This window comes from Scleropages formosus, chromosome 20 (assembly GCF_900964775.1).
Source record: "Scleropages formosus chromosome 20, fSclFor1.1, whole genome shotgun sequence".
Classification (NCBI taxonomy): domain Eukaryota; kingdom Metazoa; phylum Chordata; class Actinopteri; order Osteoglossiformes; family Osteoglossidae; genus Scleropages; species Scleropages formosus.
In genome coordinates, this window is record NC_041825.1 from 20638507 (window position 1) to 20664665 (window position 26159).

At 52.2% G+C, this 26159-nt stretch overlaps 1 protein-coding gene across 2 annotated transcripts in view; it reads right to left on the reverse strand.

Annotated features, from left to right (window-relative positions):
• ntn1a (netrin 1a) overlaps nt 1–26159 on the reverse strand; it is a 64624-nt gene that overhangs the window by 29224 nt on the left and 9241 nt on the right. For both annotated transcript variants that reach the window (XM_018761532.2, XM_029246737.1), the window contains exon 2: nt 171–359. In XM_018761532.2, coding sequence (XP_018617048.2) covers nt 171–359 — 189 coding nt within the window. The remainder of the gene's footprint in view (nt 1–170; nt 360–26159) is intronic.

A 26159-nucleotide genomic window follows, 5' to 3' on the forward strand; every position in this document is an offset into this window, starting at 1 on the left:
GCGCTTCGCTTCGCGACTCCTCCTTCATCGGGTTACTTCGGAAACGAAGGCCGCGCTCGGCGAGAGCGAGCCGCGCTTTCCGACGCACCTCCGTACGTAGAGCATATTAACGGAAGAGCGTGGCTGAGCGTCCGGGCCGGTCCTCCCCGGTCCACCCCGGTCCACCCTACCTTTGCAGGCCTTCCTGTGGGAGATGGGCTTGGACATGTCACGGTAGTAGCCCTCCTTGCAGTAGTGGCAGTGGCGCCCGGCCGTGTTGTGGCGGCAGTTGAGGCAGACGCCGCCGCTCTTCCTTCCCGACAGCTTGTAGAGCTCCATGTTGAAGCGGCAGCGGCGGGCGTGCAGGTTGCAGTTGCAGGCTGGGAAGCGGGTGTAGACGGCGGGGGGGGGGGGGAAGAAAGAGGAAGAGAGGGTTACTCGTTTGACCGCGATGCTGCTCGGCTGCTCTGCTTTCCATCAGCCGGTAGCTCTCAGTTTACCGCACAGCTGTCCAGCTGTCTTTTGTAAGAGCCTCGAGCGGCGCTTCCTGCCGGCGATAAGCCGTGGCGTCTTTACAAATCGCCCCACGTTCAAGAAAACTCATTTTCGCTCCCTTTCCCTTCGGTTCCTCGTTTCCCTTTGTTAGGTAAAATCCCCTTTTCGCGCGGCCCTTTGGAAATATGACGGGGGGGGGGACAAAAAAAAAAGCACAAACGCGAAGACGCGACGGACACGTAATGAGGTCAGTGGTGAGATGCTAAACACTTCCACTTGTTTCAGCTTAATGGAAAAGCACATAAGACGGGGCGTCAAATTATCATTCGGGCTGAATCCCCGCTGCGCTTATGAGAGGTGCCGCTGCTTGTTTGCTAATGAATAAAGTTGCTACCGCTGAGTTTAATTAACGGCCGATGTTTATTCATGACTCTTTTGTACGCAGGCATGCTCGCCTTCATTATCCCCGCCAGAGACGCCGCTTCGGCATCTCTTCATGCATTATTTACCGTTGCGCCGAAACAGATCTGGCGCAAAACGGTCCCCCGCTCCCTCCCGCGGCCCCTCCTCCCCGCCGCCGCCGCCGCCGCCGACCCCTCTCCGAACAGGAAGCGCCCCCTCCTGGACGTCCGACGCAGCGACCCGCTCTTATCCGCGACGCGGGCCAGAGGCGCGGAGAGCCCGGGTCCGTTCGCAGCGGGCTTCCGCCGAACCCGAACGAGCGCGCCGGATAGGGGGTCTCCTCGAGATGCGACAAGACGGCGTGGACGACCCGCTTTAATTGGGCTCCTGCGTACACGCAAAGGGAAGAGAAACCATGTAGCTGGGTCCCGGCCGACCCCGTCCGCCGCTGACTTTCTTATCTCGGGGGAGGGGGTCGAGTTTCCCGAATCTCAGCAGGGCCTAATGTGCTTTAATTAGCCTTCCCCGCAGCCGTACCGCCGGCTCACCTCGCCCTCCGGATCTGCGGATCGCCCTGCTCCCCGAGGAAGCCCGGCCGCTCGCAAGCGTCTCCGCCGAAACCGATCCCCCGCGGCCCCGAGCTGGGGATTAGTCGCCGGCCGAGTTGCGGATCAGCGTCGACCCGCGCCAGGCGATCCCAGCCCCGCCGGTCTTAAATATACGCTGTTCTCGTAAGACCTTAACCGTCCTACTCGGAGCCGCCCGGCGTGCGGCGAGGTGCCGGGGCCGCGCGTCTGCGAAGCGTTGCCCGTTTGTAGCGCTTCGACCTTCCCGTGATGCACGCGCATTCGGGAGCGCTGACCCCAAACACTCGCAGCGCCGCCATCTCCAGCAAAGTTTTCGGTCCCGCTGGATACAGCTGCGTTTTTGCTTTTCCGAATCCTAAACAAACAGCCAGCGATGGGGGCGGCCGGAGGAGCGGCTCGCCCCCCCGCGTTATCGCGTCGGCGCTCAGATGACGCCGATAAGGCTGCTCGGATAAAAGACGAGGACGCCGCGGACCCCTTCCGAGCCGCGACCGGCCGCGTCGCACCTGCCGTTTTCGGAATGCGAAAGCGGGCGTGCGGAGATTCAGGGCGGCTGCCTCTCAAAGGAGGTGCGTTCCGCAACCCCGCTCTCACCCGGCCAGGGCCAAACCGCACCTGCGCCAGCCAGCCAACCGGGCACCCGAGCTTCGAAGCACTCGTCCCCCCCCCCGAACCCGCCTGCTAATCTCTCCAGCCATCGTTCCCGGGAGGTGTGAGCACCTCGTCAGCAGGACTTTGTGAAGGAAGAGCAGTTCAAGAGCCACGCGGGCACTGAGATGCGTGTCTGCCGGGCACGAGTCGCCCGGGCGTCCTGGCCCTGCCCTGGCGGTCCCTTGTGCTCCGGCAGCATAAGACCCCCCGTAAATTGTGACCGAAGGAAGTTTACTCGCTGCCCTGATGAATGCGTCTGGGATTGAGATTGTTATCCAGACACTCGAGTTCCTTCCTGGCTGCCCATACACTGTGTACATACCTGTCAAAAGTAAATCAAGCAGGCTCGTACCACCGCTTTTTCCAGTCGTTCGCTCATGGAGCATTAGAAAAATTCCCACAATTAGTAAAAAGGTACCATCTTTTTCACGATTTCGAGTCGCTCGGGAGCGCGAGAGCGACGTGCTACCTGCATTTACAGCTACTCTTCGTTTATTCGTTTAACAGATGCTTTTATCCAAAGCGCAGCGCAGCTCAGTGAAGACAAAAGTGCATTACACCAACAGGCAGAGAGAGATAGACGCGGACGCGCCATTCCCCGAGTACAGTCAGTTTGCGTGATGTGATGTCACCGTTTAAACCGGGACACGTCGCCATATAGAGTTGCTAGAACACAAATTTTAAAACAGGTAACAGTAACAGTAACATCACATGGGTAGCAGCACATAGATTTGGTAGGAAATCCAAAAGTACTTGTGAGAAATGACATAACATAAATTTATGGAGTAGATAGGAGGTCTGGAGAGCCTTTGAGACCCTTATTGAACATTGAGAGGGATTCAGCAGTTCTGAGTGACGGGGGGAGGTCATTCTACTACATCGGAGCCCAAAAACCTCTCCGATTTTGAACCTCTTGCGCGTGGGGCCACCGAGTGACCGGAGGCGGAGGAGCACAGCAGTCCGGTTGGGGCGTAGCGAGCCATCGGGTCCCGAACTCCGTATACTTGCCGGGCAAGGCCAAGCAGAGCTGAGCAGAGCTTCGCGTCCACATAATCTGTTACGAGTCGAGAGCGGACGCAGCCCCCGTGAACAGCCCCGGCGCTATCTGCAGCCCGCATCCCTGTTCCGCTGCCCTCATTAACCAGCTAATTGTCCCACAGAGCAACGGCTCAGAAGCTGATAATCTTCACCGAGGCCCCGTTCGCTCTTGCTCCGCCTCGTGGCCTTGCGTGCTGTATTACTGTATTACCGTACTACTGTATTCCCGTTACCCTGGGGCCAGGCCGGGCCAGCTGCCGTCGTACCACCCCTCCTCAGCAGCGCGGCTTTATTCGTGTCCCATCTGCTCCAAACTGGAGCTGACAACTAGGAGGAGGCGGGCTTTCAATGTTTTCACAGTAGAATACGTCAGGTTTATTATACCTCAACGTTTACGTTCATTTATTTTCGCCCAAAGGTTCCCTAACCGTGTCTCGTTTCTGTGGTTGGCAGAGATACCGTAGTACGGCAGTGAGCTCTTTATACTCTTTGGCAGCCCTCTTTCAGTTTCATCTCTATTTGTTCAGTTTTCTTTAATAAATGGTCATTTTTGATTTTACTACAATGAATAAAACTTGTCTGCTATGGACTGGTTTCCATCCGGAGGGTTATCCTCCCTCACGCCCTTCGTCTCTGGACGGCGGATCGTGCTGTCACAGCCGCGCTTCCCGGCCCGGTCCGGCCACTCTGACCGTCAGGACACGCTTCGGCGACGAGAGGAACGCGCATTAAGCACGCCGGCACCGCGGGGCCCCCTACGATAAGCAGAGTTGGAAAACTGGAGATCTGCCTAGCGCTTCCTCGGTGCCTCGAAGTCCTCGCTGCTCGGACACGGAACCGCATTTCTGGCCACCGAAGACGAGTCGCGGCCCCGCGTCGGCGCCGACGTCCCGGACGGCGCGTTACGCGGATTTGCATCTCCCGTCTCGGGACGCATTCGCGTTCGCGCTCTTCGCGAACGGCCTCGACGAGCTCCATCGCCGCGGCGTCGGCAACCTCTCGGAAACCACGGGCGTCTCGGCCGCGCCTCCCGCGCCGCTCCGCCGGGGGTCCCGTCCGCCGTGCAGTCGGTGGGTTTCCCCGCTGCGATTATAACATCAACAGTGAAGAATCGCTCGGGGGAACCGACGCGTCTGCGCAAAGTGCAGAGGGCAGCGGCCGAAAGAACGGAGCGTTGAACGGGACTTCTTCGGAAGCGATAAAACGGAAAGGTCCCAGCCAGCAGGAAGAGCGAGTCATGCCCCGGCTCCGTTTCCGTTCGGCATCACTAAACAAACAGAGCGTGCGGTTTCGCCACACACACACACACAACACGGATGTGCGCGTTCCAGCAGGAGACTCGGTTCAGAAGGCGTGAAATGCCCGCGTGCCGGAATAGGGACATGCGGCGAGGACTGGCCACGGGGGACAGGCGTTTTTGTATTTTTTCCTCTCCTCGAGGACCTTTCAGCAGTTGTCGTCCCCCCCTGACCCCGCCCCCCACGCCCCACGGCCACCGCCAACGGCAGGCGCAATTCCAACCCCTGACACCGGCGCTTAAAATACAGAGGTCGCGAAGTGCCTTTTAAACAAATTCCCGGAGAGCCCTTATGTGGCAAGTTTACATTTGATCCCATCGGTGCCCCCCCTCCCTGTGAGGGACAAGATTAGCCTCATTCCCCCCCGAAAGACACAGGGAGGAAATACTGGGCGTCCTCTTTCGGCAACATTTTGGTTTTGCTGACCCTCAAAGGGGGGTGGTGGCGCGGTGGCGCGGTGAGTTGGACTGGGTCCTTCTCTCCAGTGGGTCTGGGGTTCGAGTCCCGCTTGGGGTGCCTTGTGATGGACTGGCGTCCCGTCCTGGGTGTGTCCCCTTCCCCTCCGGCCTTTTGCCCCGAGTTGCTGGGTTAGGCTCCACTTTGCCGTGACCCTGCTTGGGACAAGCGGTTCAGACAATGTGTGTGTGTGTGTGTGTTTAAGCATCTCCGTGACTGCCCTGGACATGGCTACGTTGCCGTCAGCACCAAGGTCCCGTCAGCCACCTCAAAGCGTGCAGGACCCCCTGAAGAGACACAGTCATCAAGGGCAGTGACTGCCGTCTCCTAGGTGACAACGTCCCCACGTCGTGCAGATGTACAGAGGCCAGCGGGCTGCTTTGGGTGCTTGGGCCTTTTCTTCTCCATGTCATGAATGTTCCATGTGACCAGTGCACAATACCAGTGGTCTAATAAAGACAAAAATCAATAACGGAAACGCACACATGACCCGAATTCGCTTGTCCCAAGTGGGGTTGCGGTGAACCGGAGTCTAACCTGGCAACACAGGGTCATAAGGCTGGAGGGGGAGGGGACACACCCCGGACGGGACACCCGTCCATCACAAGGCACCCCAAGCGGGACTCAAACCTCAGACCCACAAGGACAGCTGGACCCGGGCCAACCCACCGCACCACCACACTCCCTTCGATAAAGGAAATAAACAGTTAAAACAAGCCAGGGCCAGGAATCAAAATGTTTAAGGTTGTTTCATTCCTGTCCAAGAGCATTTTGTCCGGATCACACAGGTGCAAAGTGACTTATATTGGAAGGAATGTTGCTTTTGCTTATTAAAAAGAAAATAAAAAGCCCGTTCTCAGTCGGCGAAAACTTCACCGTATGAAAGACAAAGAGACACGAAGCCTCATATTTAGTGCGCCAGTCATCAGCGCAAACACAATTTCCATCCGTTTCGCACAACCGGAGGAAACGATAATATTTGCGTCTGCGCCGTCACACACGCGTTCTGTTGATGCAACACTTCTATTTGACAACACTCATTTTAATCGCTCCCTGTCTAGGAATACGTTTTTCTTCACGTTCTTCAATTCAACAACGTTGTTTAGTGTAAAGAAAAGCGCTTCGCAAGTTGCCTTTGTGTACAGGGTTAAAATATGCAATCTCGGCGCCAACGATCGGGGGATTTTTCCCTTGATTTGTTTTAATAAGAGGGCCGCTTTTCCAATAACAGCACTGCTTACTAAAATATAGTAATCACTGATTTTTTTTTTTTAATGAATCAGCTAAATTAATAACTCTAAATATTGTGGCGCCTAGGGGGGTGTGGTGGCGCAGTGGGTTGGACCAGGTCCTGCTCTCTGGTGGGTCTGGGGTTCGAGTCCCGCTTGGGGTGCCTTGCGGTGGACTGGCGTCCCGTCCTGGGTGTGTCCCCTCCCCCTCCGGCCTTACGCCCTGTGTTGCCGGGTAGGCTCTGGCTCCCCGCGACCCCGTATGGGATAAGCGGTTCAGAAAATGTGTGTGTGTATTGTGGCGCATAGCGCCGGGGGTTTGGATGGGGCAAAGAAGGACGCGGAGACGGTGTTCATAACAAACGATTTAGTTGAACACCAGCACAAAGGAAATAATACTCTCAGTCCAAGGGCCCCTTTTTCTCCAAGACCTGTGCTTATAGCCAGCTTTTCCAACCTGCCTTAACGCCCCTAGACTCTTTCCCAACGCAGTCGGAGACACGGTCACCCTACCATTTTCCCCGTAAGTGCCCCCAGTGGTTACACACACTTAACATTATTTCCCATAATGCAACTATTTACATTGAATCAGTAACGCGGGTCGTTACAATACGTCTTCTTACACTGACAAAATTTATAAAACCAAGGGTGAAAATGGTATCTCCCAAGGTGCTCAACATAAACTCATTAGCTGCTCACTAAAAGTAGGGTGGCTGGTGGTGTAGAGGCTACTACCTTTGGACCCAAAGGTTGCAGGTTTGATCCCCCTCTAGCTGTAGTACCCTTGAGCAAGGTACTTACCCTAAATTACTCCAGTAAAATTACCCAGCTGTATAAATGGGTAAGTGATTGTAAGCATGTAATAATTGTGACCTTCACATTGTAAGTCACTTTACTGAAAAGTGTCAGCTAAATAAAAATACATAAATCTAAAACTCAGTGATCTGCTCCCAAATTTATCCAAAGAGCTAGAAAATAGAAGGGGAATTTCATATAATTACAGGTATGTGATGTATACTACTGTCACACATCGAAGTTTTATCTGCTTTCTGAAGGTGAGCAGTGATTGCTAGGTATTCGAAAAGTGGAGTTTATCGCGCTTCACCGCGTTTCACAATTACAGGCACTCCTCACTCAACGACCTACCCGAGAACTTTGGTCGTGGAAACGGCAGCGCGGCACCTCAGCATCTCGCATCTCATCTCACATCACCCCACAGTCGCTCGGTATTCACTACTAGCGTTCGCAATCTCCAAGACTACGCATTTCGCCTATACATTTGTGCTTTATCGTGCACCTCATAGCGCAAGACGTCGGTGAAAATATACTAAATATACTAGAAATATAGTAGAAATGTCATAAATGGTGCAAAGGTGACATAAAAGAATGCCTAAAGATGGTTGACGCAAACCCACTACCAGTACAGTATGCTTGAAACGCGGGTAAGGAGCGCCGTAGGAACGGAACTCGGTCGTTAAGCGAGGAGCGTCCGTACATTTTGTACCTACTCATTTTGCATTTCCTTTTCTCCGAAGTTATGCTTCTGTGATTTTAATGCAATGCAATAGAATCCAAGAAAGGTTCCGGTGCTGGGAAAGGCTATCGAAGAGGCCGTCGCTTCAGAGCGCGTGACCAGGGTCCTGTTGCGTTCAGGTCAGCCGAGCAGCTCTCCGAGAGGTGTTTCATTACTCCCCGGGTGTCCCGCGACGGCGCTCTCGCGCCGTCCCCTCCTCCCTGCTAGGCCTTTCCCGCATCCCCCCGCCGCGAAACACATTGATTACACATTCTCAAGCCAGCTGTTATTTTCTGAGGCGGAAAGAGACATAGACACACGCTCCAGTTTGGGCACAAGCCATCGAGATGATGAATCATTCAACAAGTTTCCGGAATGCTTTTGATGGTTTGGAGAATACATAAATGTTTCAAATTAGGATATCAAGAGACTCCTCGCATATTGGAAAAGTCTGATTGTAAACTATCACCTCTGCATTACGTAAACAAATAAAAGATTAGAGAGCGAACCAGGAAGAGACCTATTAGGATCGTGGGCTTTGATCACGCAAACCGGAGCGGACAGGATCCAGAGAAACAGCTGGGGATCGAAATGAGCGCTGGCATCGGGTGCGACGCGTTTGATACCGTTTTAATGGGAGACACATTGGACGCGGCGGAGTTGGGAGGCACGCCACGAGAGCAGAAACGACTCGTGCGGGTTGAGCTCCATCCGCACAAACACCTGTATCGGACAAGAGGCCCGAGACCCCGGCACCGGAGCTCGTTTAACGCGAACGGTGACGGCACGGTCAACCGGTCGCTCCAGATGGCCCTTGAAGCATGCGGTCACGCTCACACACATACACACACGCACATGCATTGCCATTCCTGTAACTGAGGGGACTAACCCCGTTGCCAACGAAACACATGAGGTGAGCACAGAATGAAGCGCTGGCAACGCTCCTTCAAAAACTTCTTAAAAATACCTGGCTCTTTCAGAAATGGTTTATACTGTGGTGAAACGCCCACAAAGGTTAGTGTGTAAGTAACAGAGAGAGTGTGTTCCACTGATGTACGGATGAGTGACCAAGTGTAAGTAGTGTATCTAGCAGTGTAAGTCTTCGGGTGCTCTGGTTTCCTCCCACAGTCCAAAGACATGCTGTTCAGGTTCCCCCATAGTGTGTGAGTGACAAAGAGTGTGTGTGTGTGTGTTCCACTGATGTATGGGTGAGTGAGCCAGTGTAAGTAGTGTATCTAGCAGTGTAAGTCACCGCGGTGAATAAGGTGTGTGGGCTGATGACACTACATAGTATCCGTTGGAAGTTGCTTTGGAGAAAGCGTCTGCTAAATAAAGACATGAGGGTACATGAGACAGGGGATCTCCTCGGTTTAGCGTGACTCTAACACTGTATATAACCGGCAACAGTGCTTCTGACAGCTCTCTCCCACCGCATCAAACCCACAAGCCCTCATAGAGGAGACCCCGACGCCGCAGCCCGGCCGTACGGCTGCCGCCGCGCCAGATGCTGCGGCGGAGCCTCGATGTGCTGTGTCAGAACCCGGAGGCTCCGCGCTCTCCGAATACACGCAAGTACACAAGAGTCGACCGTCGGGCTTCTGCCAAATAAATCACAGAGTTGACTGCGAGGCCTCGTAGGGCTGCGCTAATTGAGTTCTGACTCGAAACATTCATCGCTGTGTCCCCTCCCGCGTTCATAACACGATAAAATATGGATCGAGATGAAACTTAGCTGATTTCAAGTTGTCTGGTTAATACATTTTTTTGTATTGCTTGTGGGGGGTGCGGTGGCGCAGTGGGTTGGACCGCAGTCCTGCTCTCCGGTGGGTCTGGGGTTCAAGTCCCGCTTGGGGTGCCTTGCGGCGGACTGGCGTCCCGTCCTGGGTGTGTCCCCTTCCCCCTCTGGCCTTACGCCCTGTGTTGCCGGGTAGGCTCCGGTTCCCCGTGACCCCGTAAGGGACAAGCGGTTCTGAAAATGTGTGTGTGTGTGTGTGTGTGTGTGTATTGCTTGTCACTGTTAATACGTTTTTTTTTATAGTTCTGTTGTGACTATCCGCAGGGTTTAATTGTTGTCTCGGCTTCATTTTAAGAGGAAGTTCCCTGAGCGAAGGGGGCGCGGTGTCGCAGTGGGTTGGACCGGGTCCTGCTCTCCGGTGGGTCTGGGGTTCGAGTCCCGCTTGGGGTGCCTTGCGGCGGACTGGCGTCCCGTCCTGGGTGTGTCCCCTCCCCCTCTAGCCTTACGCCCTGAGTTGCTGGGTTAGGCTCCGGTTCCCCGTGACCCCATATGGGACAAGCGGTTCAGAAAATGTGTGTGTGTATGTTCCCTGAGCGGCCAGATGCAAATGCCAGACCTCCCGTGTGACTCTGATGAACAGTAACATGCAACGGTGAGTCCGGGCTCTCGCGATTAGAAGCACGCCATGCAGGGCGCTCTCTCGCCCCCAATGACTCTGCCTTCTGTAGCATTGAGCATAAGGCGAAAACGCAAGCTGGAGGACGTGCAGCGGCAGGCCGAACGCTAAAGCTCTTTTAATATTAACATTTGTTTAAGAGATGTAATGGTTTAGTCAACAGATGTGCCAGGCTCTATGCGGCATGTGTGTGGTGACACTGGAAAAGGAAACAGTCTAGAAACCTGAACCCTGCAAATTTTATTCGGAAGGCTGACGGTCCATAGCTTCTGTGTGTGTGTGTGTGTGTGTGTGTGTGTGGCTACCCTGCAGTGAACGAGCGCCCTGTCTAGGGTATCCCACACCTTGCCTGGCACACTTTCAGCATAGGCTCAGCGCCTCTGTGGCTTTGTCTAGGACAAGATGTTATTGATGTGAGTGAGTGAGTGTGTCACTGTGTGTGTGTGACAGCTCCAGCAGAAAAAAATCCAGTTTTATTATTTATTCTTTAGCTGATGCTTGTCACCAAAGCGATGAACAATGTGAGGTTTGCAGAGTGAGCTACTTACAATTACCTGTTTCATACTGCAGGCTAATTGTATCAATCCAGGGTAAATACCCTGATCTGAGTTACTACAACGGCAGTAAGATTGAACCTGGGTTCTGCACTAGGTCCTTTTAATGGAAGGCTTTAAGCATTAAGCAACCTGCTGCCCCTTAAGTATTGGCACTGGAAATTATAAGATGCTTTGGCTACAAGGACTGGAGCTGGATGCAGGAGCCCCGATGTCTAGAAAAGAAGTGTTCAGGGTTGTAAAGGCTGCTTTACTGTAATGTGCACGAAAAACACACACACAGACTGAAAGCACTTGTCCCAAGTGGGGTCGCGGCGAGCCGGAGCCTAACCCGGCAACACATGGCGTAAGGCCGGAGGGGGAGGGGACGCACCCAGGACGGGACGCCGGTCCGTCACAAGGCACCCCGAGCGGGACTCGAACCCCAGACCCGCCGGAGAGCAGGACCCGGCCGAACGCCCTTGCACGAAAAACACAATTTTAAAAGGATTATACGCACATAAAAGACTTTCAAAATTGAAAAACGGGGCATCGGTTCGTTATTGCGAAGGAGAACAAGCAAATATTGGACCATGCATGAGTCTTACAGGGTTTACTGCGTTTGCGGTAACGCGGAGAGCGTGAGCATCCTTTTTCCCCTGTAGGAAAAGCAATGTCTCACTCAACTGTCCCCATTACAGTTAAGCGTTATCCATTCTGGGTTTGACTTGACCGCCAAACCTCCAGAGCACCGTGGTGAATCTGCAGCCTGTAACGTCGGTCATTCGGCCCCGGCTGCTCCAGACCGATCGCAGTTTTCCCGGCGACAAAGGCCTAACAATGTTGGCCAATTCCGCGGAGTTAAGGCCAGTTTAATGAGCAGCTTTTGCTAGGCTGTCCCCAGCAGGCCGACCTCTCCTTCCTCACCTGGCCGTCCTTTTCGTTGCGCCCCGCAAAGTCTCGGCGAAGGATTCCTGCGGCCCGAAGCGATGTCACGCGGCCCTGCTTGCGACCACCCCCCTCGGTCCGCCCGCCGAAGGATCCGACCCGTTTCCCCCGCATTCGGGTGGTTTATTCCACCGAGCGGAACGCGTTTCCCTAGCAAACTCCCCATACAGCATGGCCGCCCGGTGAAACGTTTCTTTTTTTCCTCTTCGGAAGGAAGAAAAACAAAGATTGCAGACAGGCAGGGCCCAGAAACGTCCTCCGACGGGGGCAAAGCCGCGGCATGTCTGAAGCGTGCCATAAAAATGCCACGGGCGGTGAGTGATGCTGTCGGGCCGGCCCCCGTCCCTCCTCCGCCGGGCTGAATGCCCCCCGAAGGGGCTGAAAACGCTGAACGCCGCTCGCTGTCGGCTCTCAGTAACCGCGCCGGAACAACAATGCGAGGAGGCCGATGGCCTTATTGCCGTGAAGGAATGTCCACATGGAGACGCCCCTGGCATATTCACTCACGCCGCTACGCTTATGGGGATATCGGGGTTTTTTTCTATTTTTTTTTCGGTTTGCTCTCTAGTGAAACAATTAGTCGAGCCTGTCTCAGACTGTTTAAAACGGTCGGCGAACGTCCCCCCGTCGACAGCAAAATCGAACGTGATCCCGCGGACTCGTTTCGCGGCGCGGAACGCTTGGTTTTGTTTCCGTCCTCCTGGAAAAAAGGAAGGCAAAGTAACATTTTAGCTTCCACTTTTAGTTAAAAAAAAATCTCATTTCAATTAATACCTACAAATAAAATTTGCTATATTATAGTGAGAAAGAAAATAAATGGTTTCCATACAGTTTTGCAGCGTTTATCCGGAATATCGTGTTCCGGTAGAAACGTCTTGATCTCGCGGGGGTAATGCGGGTGATCTTTACCCGGTAAAAAATGTGTCCAAGCCATGTAAAAATGGAGTAATTGAGTAATCTCGTAGCATAACCCCTCTGCACACTGGCTGCTTCGCCAATGATAATACCTTCTATTTTCCAGCACAGATCCGGCCCCCGTGCCAGGGACGCCCGCTCTCCGGCCCGGCGTCATGTGTGGCTTCTGCCGATATCTCGGACCACCGCGGACGAGAATGGAAAGAAGCGATGGCGAGAAAAGAGTCGAGGCCCGCTCGGAAAAAGGCGAAACGCCTGTAGGCAACGGGCATAACTGCCAGTCGAGTTGCGTCGATTTTCCGAGAACCGGTTTTCCAAAAGCCGGTCATGGGACCGAAGCCGTTGGCCGTCCTCCGTGAGCGGGGGCGCATCGATGCGAGAAACCCCGGATCGCAGGCCTGCGCAATAAGCGTTAGCTCCCTCATCCCTCACGTACCTCGGCGGTGACTTGTGCTAAAAGCATGGGTCCTGGGTCACTTAGGCGGAAACATGATGGTCTACAATTTCTAATTAGAATTTGATGCTGTCTTTTTACTCGCAAGCGCGCAGGCAGGGCGACATGGCTGCGTGTTATTGTCTTGAAAATCAACCGTACTTTAAATCCGACACGTCACGTTAACCCCTTATACGGATTTTGTTGCGTGCCCCGTCTTTCCTGTCGGCCAAAATGGTTACGACCGTGAAATTTGCGCGAGTTTCTCCGAGTTACCGCTCTTCCACCGGTGCCTTTGGTTTACCGTTTTCTTCAATTGCTTGATGAGAAAGAAGATTCTAGTCGAGCTGATTTTTCACACGTGTCTGATTTGGAAACCTATTCATTTTATGCAGTGCCAAGCACTGAACAGCAGAGAAACGATAAATAGATGAGTTTATTAAAAGCTAAAGTGTCAGTAAATGCACTTGTATTCAGACCAAATGGTAGTCCTATTCTCAGTCCAATATATCATCATCTGGTATATTTTCATAAAGGCTCAGCAGAGAAACGTAGCGATTAAGGTGAGACGCAGACTCGTAGCCTTGCAAAAGTCACTTTTTGATAAAAATGCCACGTAAGTAACAAATCAATAATTTTCTTCCTCGAAGCACAATCGAAGGAAATGTGCGAATTTCAGAGGGCGTCTTGCGATCGCGCTACGAAGCCAAACGTCTTGGAACATCGCGTCCTGAAACCCAGGCCAGACCTGACATCACAATTCACGGCGAAAAAAAAGCGCAATACCTAGGAAAATTCAAGATCCATTTGGTCAACGGACCATGCGTGAGGTTTCCCAGAACACGCACTCCTGGGATGTCCTTTCTGCTTCATATACCGTAATGTAAAACACGCGGATTTTTTCACGTTCACCTCACTCCAGCAAGGGAGGGCTAAGTTGTAAATCCTTCCCGACTCCCATTGTCCAACAGTCAATTAGTGACCGTGCCGATAAGAGAGATGGAACAGATGGATGGAATGGACGTCGGACGTGGAACAAGAAAACGCGGCACTGAAAACTACTACATGGTAAAAAAAGCAGATGCGGGACCGCTGGGACTCGGTCCCGAGACCAAATACCGTCGCCGTTTATGGTTCGGACAACAGCTTCCGTTGTTCCTACTCCTCATTAGGCTACTAAAGAGGAGAGCGAAGCATCAAGCACATACACCCTTTGAGTTTTGCAGACTTTTTCCCCCAGTCTACCATTTCCACGGTCTTCGCTCTGAAACATGTGGAGCGAACCTCGCGGGGGTGGAGCCCTTTCCTGCTGCAGATGTCATTAGAATGTGTCACCTTTCACCGTCCAGCTGGATTTATCGCTCCCGGTCTGCTTTAACAAGCCGTCATGCTGCTTTATTGGAATGCAATTCTTCCACCCTGTGCTTCTTTTTTTTTGAATGAAATTTATGGAGCATGAAAACGATTTCGGTTCGGGCAGAGGCCGCTCGACAGTCCGACGGCGGAGAAGACCAGGGCGGAGGTGCTGGCTCGAGCCCCGGGACCGACCCACGAGGAACGCCCGGGCTATCCGAGCTGCCGGTAATCAGCCTGCGAGGAGGAAGCTCCGAAGATAATTAGGTTCTTTTATTTTCATTGGTTGATCCCTTCAATAACCTTTACAACTGGTCAATTACCGCGAATGGTCTCAGAGGACGGATTTGTTGGAAGCATGGTGGGACAATAAAACACGTCGTTAAATCAACTTATAAGGTCCATTCGGTAAACAGCGGGGAGCCTTCGCTTCCGTGCGGCTTTTTTTTCCCGCAAATTCAGCGCCGCCGTAAGAGTTAAAGGCTCATGCCAGCGATCTGAAACCTGCGGGCATCTTTTTCGTTCTTAGCATTCGCATCTTCGGAATATCCCAAAAGAAAGGAATCTCAATCAAAAGCTACCCTAACGGTCTGCCGATATTCCTATTCATCCGTCAGTCCGCCGCAAACATGTCCGGTTTATTATCCGCACCGCTGAGCCTTTCGGTAAATACTGTCATCATTTCCACAGTTTAAAGCAGTGACAGAAAACAGTATCCGGTATCCTGGAGAGGCTAAGGCCCTATATGCGCAGAAGCCCTGCCGGAGCACGAGTTACAGCTCTCTCGTCTCGCAACTCCCCGGAGCGGCCGGGACGTGAGCCGAGAGCCAGGATGGCGGAGCGGGTGGTATTTTCGCTCCTTTAACACTCCAGCGGGTAAAGCAGTACCCGCACTAGGGTTTTTTTGGGCACCCGTCGTCCCAGGGCTCTCAGCGCACGTCTCGCGCGATGTCTTCTTTTAAGGAAAAAGGCCCATCGGAAGGGGCCAATCCCTCGGCCACTGACCGCTCGCTTTCTGGCCCGTCTATAGTGCTCCTCTACTTTCTATATTGACACCTGCTCTCAAACGTCACATCTTGCATCCAGCTCACTTCTCCGTATTTGCTTGCTTGGTTGATGGTTTAATGTAAAGTAACTTTCAATATGATCCAATTAAACAACTTGTTATTTTAAAGTAGTGATGCAGAGCACCTTTCTCAAGGATACTGACCCACAGCCCCTCCCGGATCTAACCACAGTCTCCCAGTTATAAAATCTGGGTCCTTCCGCCATTATACTACCTGCAGTCCTGTCTGTTGGTCTGCGGGACTCCGAAAGCTGCGTTTTTCCTTCCATTGTTGTAAGGTGCCAGCGGTAATTTGCTCCTCCTTGTTCCCAGTGGGTACCGACAGCCTGGGAAAGATTGGTAACCGGGATCCCATTACTGCCTGGGACGTCGCGGTCCGCGAGTGTGCATCCGATCGGCATCTGCTCACAAACAATGACTCGGTGAACATTTTGTGTGGAAATACATCAGTCAAAGTGACATCCTCAGACGTTGGAAAGATCACTGCCTGCGAAAGTGACAGCTGGTCATCCCACACACTAAATAAGAAATCCCGCCGAATGAGCATAACTCATGTGCGGCAGAAGGGCACGCCCTGCGACGGCTGCAAGCGACGATCCATGCGCAGAACGTGCTCCCCTAAGCAACGCCGGAGAGCTGCGGATTCTGCTGCCGAGGCCACGGAGAGCCCGCGCTCCGATCGCTGCGTCCTCGAGGATAAAACTTCTTGGACACCGCCGACCGAGGGAAGAGCGCAGGAGCCGAGGGAAGGGAGAAGGGGCTTTGGCTCCAGTAGCTCAAAACTTTGTCATAATTAACTCATCAGCCCAGAGCAATTAGTGTAACTGGCTTAGAAAATATTGGCTCATCCCATGTTTTTCAGATCAATCATTAAGCAATAATTACACTAATAATTACATGGGCTGGAAGGTTCTAACAACAGCCCTCAGCGCAGCCACTTAGAATACCACATGGCTGCAGCATGCATTCACACACACGCACAGGACACACACCACGGGTGCTGTGTCCTCTTGTCCCATGGAACAGTACAGTTGTCACAATGGCCTTGAAAGGTTCACTTCGGTCATGAAAAAAGCAGACGAATAGCTGCATTGCTGCAGTGTGAAACACTAAGGAGTCAGGGAGACGTTTCGGATTTATCAAAGTCAGCCGGTGGGGGAAGAGTCCGTTGTTTTTACTGTATTATTTTTTTCACAGTGATGTGCTCAATTAACAGGGGGCACATTGGCGCAGCGGGTCGGACCGGGTCTCCGGTGGGTCTGGGGTTCGAGTCCCGCTTGGGGTGCCTTGCGACAAGCTGGCGTCCCGTCCTGGGTGCGTCCCCTCCCCCTCCGGCCTTACGCCCTGTGTTGCCGGGTAGGCTCCGGTTCCCCGCGACCCTGTATGGGGCAAGCGCTTCAGACAGCGCGTGTGTGTGTGTGTGTGTGTGTGTGTGTGTGTGTGTGTGTGTGTGCGCTCAATTAAGTACTCTTTTAGCTGACTAAATAAACTCGGTTAAGGTTGTCGCTCCATCGCATGGAGATGGTTTTTGGCAGTAACTTGCGTCATGTGGACAAACAATTGGCCGTTCAGACTTCGCAGCTGCTGCGGTACCCTTGAGCACGGTACATATCTCAAACCGCCGTGGTAAAATATCTAGATGTGTAAATATGTAAAAATTACTTGCTGCTTTAGACAAAGCAACCGGATAACCAAAAAACATAACAGTAATGATGACAGAATACTCCCGTTGCACAAGAATATCAAAAAGTGGTGTCACGGGTCATCGAAAACAAGTCCAACATCTTCCGGCATGAGGAAGGCAACGCAGTGCTTTAACCGAACTGTCTCGTGGCATCCCGTCTTTGGCGGTGTGCAAGAAAATGATAACAATGACAGGTAAAAACACACACGCACATTTTCGGAACCGCTTGTCCCATACGGGGTCGCGGGGAACCGGAGCCAACCTAGTAACACAGGGCGTGAGGACACACCCAGGACGGGACGCCACTCCATTGCAAGGCACCCCAAGCGGGACTCGAACCCCAGACCTACTGGAGAGCAGGACCTGGTCCAACCCACTGCGCCACTGCACCACCACGCCCCCCATCACGTAAAAACAATCTCTTGGAAAGTTTCCTTAAGCCTCTCGCTACAATTGCAACGAAGTTTGAACAGACAGAATAAACTTCCTCGGCGTAACGGGAAAAGTGCAACTGATCTAGGATGGTTGGCGCAATCAAATTTTCATTAACTTTGCTGCAAATACGCCTCAAAAGCGTATATTGATGCGCTGGCAGGAACGGTGCTGGAGTTTTTGCTGCCCCGAGGCCAGAATCGATCCAGCGCCCCTTAGACTTCTCTCTCTAAACGAGTAAAGCGGCACATACCGTACGAATATATGAAAATAATATTTTTATTTTAGACGTACTATACATACAGACAAATCACGAAGAAGGGAAAATGAAATTTCAATTTACCGATGTTCTTTTTCTGCAATTACGATAACATCTGTGAACGTTTCATATGCAAAGAAGCAAAATTTATGCTTGAACAACTGAAAACGGACCGAATACTAATATTATTTTCGAAACTGCAGTCTCGTTAGGGAACGAATCGATGAGCAGACCGACAACCTACAAAGTGGCAACGTTTCAGAGACACGGGGGGGGGCGAAGCGTCACACGATGCTTGCATACTCTATAAAGGCAACAGATCTTCAGTTTTCTGATAAAACTTTATGCAAAGTTTTTTATTCACTTTTTTCCAAGACTACAGTTTTTTATTAGCAAAATTTGGGACCCTTTAATTTCAGCGCCGCTGGGCAAATGCTGAGGTTTGCCTAATTATAAAACAAGCCCGGTGCACAGGTACAATTCTCAGATACAATTAGCCAGAAAGAGCTGTCGACATGAAGTATGTCCTGAGTTTTCAGCACAACTTTTTAGGAGCTCCGTGCCATATTTTCTTCCCTTACATGTCAGCAATCAGCGGAAGACCAACACTTAAGGAGTCAATAGAGGCGGCTTCCTCAGCTCAACTGGTGTCTTGCAGAGCGGCACCGAATCCCTCTTCAGCAGTGCGGTCAAGCTGCCAGACAAACCCCTTAAGTCCTACATATTATTTACCATAGTGCACCACCGCCCTAATGTGGTACAAAGACGGCTACGAAGCCCCGTCTGCGGAGGCCGGGCAAGAACTATATCGGAATGCATGACTTTTTTGACGCGCCAACATTTTCGAGCTTTGACTCTCCACCGTGCCCCACACAACCCTGCTCTTTGTGCTCCTCGGCGTTCTTAGCTACAGCCACGCTCCCGAAGCTCACGCACCGCACAGTCGGATAACCCAAACACAGTTGTTGTTATCCCGAGTTCTCCGATTTATCACCGTTCGTTGTTGAGACTCTGGTCTTGTTTCATTGCCGCTCGTACGAGCCCGTGTGAGGACAGCTCCCTAGGAAAATCAGTCACCGCATCCCCTCTACATTAGAAGTGCAGCATTGACTCCGAACAGATATACCGCTTGGCCTGCAGCCGTGGGGCTACCGGAGAGCTTGAGGACAGATGATCTCGGACTCGTGCTTGCATAAGTGCCGAGTGCTCCCCTTTCTCCAGCCTTGCTGGAGGGTCAAGAGGGCACGGAGGAAGTAATGTCTTAGGGATGGGGGAGTCATTAGCTTATCCCGGCGGTGGTGGACGGGATTTCCGGTACTGCCAACCAGCTCGGAGAGCATAAGCTGTCCTCTAGGCTGCTTCGCCCAACCACCCTCTCCTGCATAAGGGCCATCTGCAACCATCTCGTACGGATTCTCCTCCCTGCTCGATCATTGTCCTGGCTTGGGCGCGAAGTGGTAAAAGCGGGTTTGCTAATATGCAGGAGGGGGAAATTTATGGATCCCCAACTCTTTCCGGACGGGACTCCGGGACCACATTAGGCGGATAACGGGATATTTAATGCTGAGCTGGGAAATGGGACTGTCAACAACTGCCAGCTCCCTTGTCTTCTACCCCAATATTTATTTCCCAGAAAGGACCATAAATGATCCTTGAATAACTAGTCATCGGGGGCAATTGTCCTGTATGAAATTAATTTCCAGTCAGGGATGGGATTTGGGAATGTTTAAGTCATATCTTTCAGTGAAATATATTGCAGTGGTAATAACTTAGTTTTCTTATCGTTGCAGTGATGATGTGTATTTACTTTGTGTTTCCGTGTTCCAGAGATAAACGTTACTTTTTGAAGGGTGAAACTGCTGTAAACTATGTAAACATCCTCAGAGATGAATTCATGAGCTCTGTGGCTTTACATCTTCTCGGAGGCTCCCGAGTACAGAGCAGACAGGAAGATGCCATTTAAAGCACTGAATCCAACAGCCCTATTTCACAAAATGCCACAGGGACACATAATCCCTAAAAAATGTGGTGCCTTGTGGACCCCCGCTTATTCTCTTGCCCATTCCGACTCCCTATCGCCATTGCTCTTGCAAGGAGGGTAAGGGGACAGGTTGATGAGACGGTCTTTCCAACGACAGGTCTCTCCTTTCCCCCCACTATCGTTCGGTCTCCACACATGGCTCTATTCCTTCTTTTCCTATTTCCCTAGTCCGGCCACAACTCGCCTCGCGTGAGATGTTAGACGTAACAGCTAAGATTAGTATAAGTGGGTAGAGTAGGGAAAAACAATATGTAAGCAGAACAATGACTCAAGTAAAAGGAAAAATTCCTGTCAAAAAATGTATGAGTAGAAGTAAAAAGTATCAACTACTTTTGATCAAGTTAATTTAAAGAAAATTTTTAATGTTCTCAACGATAGCGCTAGCAATGTCGACAACATAAATAAACAGTTTTTACTCACGGAAAAAACATATATACATATATACAGCTGACCATCCCTAACCTCTAATTTGTCTCCTATATCCATTCAAATATCCATCCCTATTCATGCAAACAGGGGGTGTGGTGATGCAGCGGGATTGGCCTGGTCCTGCTCCCCGGTGGGCCTGGGGTTCGAGTCCCGCTTGGCGTGCCTTGTGATGGACTGGCGTCCCATCCTGGGTGAGTCCCCTCCCCGCCAACCTTGCGCCCCGTGTTGCCGGGTTAGGCTCCGGTTTGCCCCAACCCTGCTTGTGACAAGCGGTTTCAGCAAACGTCAGTCTGTATTCACGCAAACGTTAACATTTCTTATACCTTCCTTGCGTGGCCATGTGATACAGGCTCCTGCTCATCACTGAATGTATCTCAACTACGGAGCAAGGGGATGCCCTACGAATGGGTACAACCTGAGTCTACAACCTGATCCTGATCATAAAAGGGCTGTCGGACTTGGAGCTGTTGCCCGGCAACGTCCACCCCTCAGAATCCCAAAAGCTCGTTCTGCATATAACTTGCGTAGCAGCCTTCTTTGCTCGGGGCAGAATCACCTAGTCGGTGACACTCGATCTGAACGAAACTGATCTGAAAACCCATCATCGTGGACTCACCCGGCTTATAACGCCGTCAAAACACAGAGCTATGCGCCCAGAGAGGAGGGGGCCATTCGGTAGTGGTGAGCACCACGCTGATAAGCCGTGAGCTGGCTGGGTGACGGTGACTCACGGCACAGCAGTAGTGAACACTCAGAACAGCACCGAATGCTTCAAATGCTTAGATAAATAAAACATATTTGCTAAAAAATGCATGAATGTCCATGGGATGACTAATTGCGTTTGCTGGCTCGCTCTCGTTCCGCAAGTCTTCTTTGCCCTGTATTTACTTAACAATCTGTTATTGTTCCGTCTCTTCGATTGGCCTGGGGCCCCTGACCACATCGCGGTGGGTAGGAGTGGGGGGGGGGGGGGTAAACAGGAGGCACAAGACAGATTGCTACCTTGTTGCTGACAAACCACCTGGTGATGCTAGGGGGTGGATGAGGGTGCCCAGGGAGGAGATTTATTGGTCCTGATGCTGGCTCCCTCTAACGGGCAGCAAAGATGTGGGAGCGGAAGAGGGAGGGGATTCGAACTGCACCACGGGACCGAGCAGAATTTTGTGCAACCATTAATCATTCATAATTCTGCGCAATGCAGCCCTCGTCGGGGACGATGCGCTCATTTTCAGCATAGGTGGTCCTGTCGATATTCAGCCCCAGCGGTGCCAGAGAGGGGGTCCGGGGCTCTACGCTGAGTTATATGCGCAAGCAGACGAACGCGCGTACAAAGATCAACACGCGCAGGCATACAGCCTCACACACAGACACACGGACACACTGTCACGCTGGGGCAGGCAGGCGGACGCACGTAGCTCCACGCCGACACGCGCGGCCACACGCAACCTGTGTGCGTGCAAAGCCGGCAGCGCACGCCTCTTCTCGCCCCGCCACACGGAATCCCTTTTCTCTGCTGTGGCTGTTAGTCACTTTTATATCGATTGCGCTGCTAAAGGACGGGACCCCGAGTCGCACGCGTGTCGAGCTCCTCATTTCGACAAGAGCTGCGTGACGTTGCGCAATTAATAGCGGCGTCGGTACGGACCGTCGGTCTACGGTTCGGCTGCGTTCCGGTCTCGGTCACGCCGAGACACCAGCGAGATGTGACAGGGCAGCAACCAAAACAAGCGGACAGATTTCAGCCCCCACTCCCCCCCCCCATCCTCCCATTGCTCGTTACCACTTGGCCTCCGCTGTATATTTGCCTTGGCAACATTTCCACCCGTGGTTGCCTGCCGCTCTGGAACCACACAGGGGTGCTGAGGTCATCGAATCCGACCTGCAGATCCGCAGCATTTTCATCCGATGCCAGACGAGTTCAGTGACTGAGCTTTTTTACCTTTGTTTATTGTTCCATTTATGACCTCCGCAAAGAAACCGGTGACGCTCGAGCAAGCTAGAACATTCGGCCTCGCTGAATTCGGCTCGCGAATCAAGAGCGCCCTGGAATCGCGACGCGCTCCTCGGGAGGAGACCTGAACTTCAAACATCTCCCGTCTCCGCTCCGGCGTCGCGTCGCGGAAAATGAGCCGATCGACACTTGCGAGGGCGGGGGTTCGTACGGAAGGGACGAAACGCCGATGAGAAACGTTTCCCGAGATGCTTTCTCGACACTTCGAGTCAAGGGAGGCTCGTGAAACTTAGACACAGTTTCCTCAAACATCCAAGCAGAAAGAATTTCGGTTCTGTCACAGAAACAGCCAAATCCATCATTCCCTCACCCTCTGTGCTTTGAGCGATCGCCAGATGAAACCCACAGCTCTTGAGCAGATGGTTAAAGCTCTCATCGCACGCCGTTTCCAACATTCCTTTCGCCGCGCTGCGTTCCGCGATGTCCTCAGGTCGCCGTCTAACGCCGTCCGCTTCCTCGGCAGCCCCGCAACATCGCGCCTCTTAGCTGCCGCCGACGCGAACTTAGAAAGGAAGCGCAGTGGTTAAGGATCCCTTGGTGTGGTGTCTAACGTGAAGCAAAATATCCACGCGCAGAAATCAGAAGAAGCACGAGTTGCTTCGGATAAAAGCCCGTCAGCCGAGTAGCGAAATAATAACAACGGAGAGCGGTCTCTCAACATTTAACTGTCAGGGAAAAGGAGATGCGAAATGTCCGGGGTCGATTTTCTTTGGCTCGGCTACCTGCCGCAACCTTTTCCTCTCGCCTAACCTGGCATTAACCGCCGATGGCTGTCCGTAGCCAGTTTACGGGAGGAAGTCCGTAGCCTTACGTGTTTACACCATCTGGTGTAATTACAGGTAAAATTGCACCGAACTCTGTTGTTTTTAAATCTGGGTCTTGTCATTCACAGCCTGTGACCCGGAGCCCTTTGGCACGGTTACAAATTGGCCGCGCTCCACTGTTCCAGCAACGGAGGAAAGATTTCAGAAAAGGGCTACCTGGGAGAACTACTCGCTCTAGTAGCTTTGCTGACCTGCCCGGCACCTGTGAGATCAAGGAAACAAACACACGCGCCGAAATCACTCGTCCCAGCAAACCGGAGCCTAACCCGGCAACACCCACCCAGGACGGGACGCCAGTCCATCACAAGGCACCCCGAGCGGGGCTCGCACCCCAGACCCACCGAAGAGCAGCACCCGTCCAAACCTGCTGCACCACCACACCCCCGTGCAGCTAAGGAAAAAACAATTTACGAAATGTGTCAAATGTAAATATAATAATGATAATTTTTTCTGTGCTGTGCGCTTCAACCAGCTCATCACAAGTTGTTTTCATTCACTTTCACATTTACGTTTATTCACTGAGCGGACGCTTTTCTCCGAAGCGACGTGCATCTCAGAGAAAAATACAATAAGCGCATTATATCAAGAGAAGGACTCGTCCCTGCAAGCAAACCAACCGGGCACGGCTGGTAGTGCAGCGGTTAGTGCTGCTGCCGGGAGACCTGAAGGTTGCTGGTTTAGATCCCACATTAAGGTGCAGTGTGGCGCCTCCCCCTAAATTGCTGCGGTGAGAATACCCAGCTGTATAAATAATGGCAGGTAGCCTGACACTGTAAGTCACCTGTGTGAATAAATGTAGCTTGTAGTGCTGAACTCTGAGGTCCAGGCTGCATTTTTTTCTTCTCAACAGAAATTCCCCTAGCAAAGCCAGACTGCCAGAGACAACCGGCACGATGTTTGGTAAACAAGCCCCGTAGGCAAGTGGAAACGGGTATCAGCACGGATGTACCTGACCGACTCCGTAGCACCTGATGGAATTAATCGCGTTTAATTCTGAAACCCCGAGTCCGGCCGGGAAGGGCCACCGTCCGTTCCCTCCAGGCTGAGTCATAGCTGGCCTTGCAGGTCCCTGCCTCTCCATGACCAAACACTGACTCACACATTTCCACGAATATCACGGCTTATGGCGTACGTTTGCTAATTCGAAGCCTGAAATTCCACCCGGTTATCAAAAGCCAGTCCGCCGCAAAAGGGGCTCCGTCTGGCTTACGTTGCAATGATTTTCACACACACACACACACAATCAAAGAATGGCCAATTCCTTCCTTCTGGCAGGCCCTTGGCTGCAAAGCGACTGTCACTCACAGTGAAAGTGGGGCAAGACAATGAGCCGTCAACAATTAAGAGCAAAGTGATGCTCTGGGAGGAAGTGACCCCGAGGCAGGAGACAAGCGGAGGACTGTCCCCTCACGTGGCATCGAGTCAAAATGCACCGCAAAACAGGCTCAGGTTTTTTGTCCTTGAATGTTAGAGCAAAATCTTTTTTTTTGACTTTGCTGGCTGTATCTGTGTTGAATTATGGGTTGAACTTCGCCAACAAAACAGAACAAAACCCCAAAAATGCGGGCTTCGCCCAGGGGAGACTTGGTTTCATCAGGGTGCAGATTGTAAAATTTCAAAATGCATATTTTTGTTCCCCCTCTCAACGGAGACTTAACCCAACAAGCCAGTCTTCAGAGAACCGCGCAATTTTAAGGGTTAAGAACACGATTTTCATGTCAAGACAACAGCGCAGAGGAAGCCACAGCTTCCACTTTCCGTCGATGTGCGAGAATTTTTCGTGCTCACATCTCCATCATCTCGGTGTCAGAGCTGGACGTCTCACTCACACTTCGGCACGACGTGTTTCCTCGCTCAAATGATGCATTTCGAGCCACTGCGGCACGCAAGAGGGCAGATTTAGTCGTACAATGTCACGCCTTCCAGAAGACCTCCATCTGCCAGACCTGTCTTCTTGCAGGCTTCATCATTTTATTAAATTACGCTCGGGGAGGGAAGAATAACCAAAACCAAACATGAAAAAACATTGGATTATTAACCACCATCAAGTGAGGTTTTGAGTCTTGCTCAATTTTTGTCCGAAATGATTTAAGAGCGATCGTAATTGTGTGCTTTTAAAGTCCCATTTGTGCATTTTTAAAATCTTGGATTTCAGGCAGCAACAGGATAGTCAACTGTGTATTCGAGAGACCCCCGGAGCATACCTAAAGTGCATATGATTCTCATTACGAAGCCAGACATTTCGCTCTGCTACATTTACGTTTCACTTTGTTTTGTTTTTGCATTTTCAGTAGATTTCCGTTTTTATTTAGCCATGACAGGAATGTAATTTACTAAAATGAAAATTTGATTTCAAGCCTTAGGTCAACGATTCAGCTGTGTCTGACTCTTGTTTGGATATACACTAAAAGGCTTTGGCGACACGTCTCCTCGCCTTGAGCCTCTGTTACTGAGCCTAATGCACGTTGGCAACGCAGCCTTCGACGCGCACGCGGACGCGGCGGCACGCTCCCCGACCCTCGAGCGCGGCTGGCAACTTCACAGAAAGGTTCATTCACCTCTTTGACAGAATCCTCCTTCCCGATTGGTCACCAGTACAAAGCGAGCCCATCTCAAACCGCGGATCCGCATCATCCGAAGAGCCAAAGAGCGGCCCTACCCCACTGCCGCCCCTTAATAACGCACGTTTCGGGTGGCGGCGTTTTTTTCAATCGACCACAAATTGACCGGGGCTTAATAATGACATCGCTGCAAACGATAAATCCTGAGAACCACCGTTCCTTGATTTGTGCCGCTTCTTCCTGTGGCGAAGCCCATCAGAACACGCCCTCCATCCGACACGGAGGACAGGAGGCAACCCCGGCAAGACGTGCGATACACGGCACTGACAGCGTCTCTCTTCGCCAAGCCAGGATGCTCGCAAATGCAAGAAAACGCATATGCCGAAGAAAAAGTAACAGGAAAAGGCCGGACCCAAACCCTGGCAGCCCGACCCTGGATGGCTGGAGCGCTCGAGCAGGAAAAACGGTGACTTCATGTTTCGACACATTCTTCTCCAAGTCACATGGGCCGAGATCACGGCTAAACAAGATGCAGATGGCCCGCAGGCCCGCGAGGCCCTGGCCCGGTCCGGCCTGGCAGCTCTCGCCGCGAATTCGCGGCCGCGAAGGCT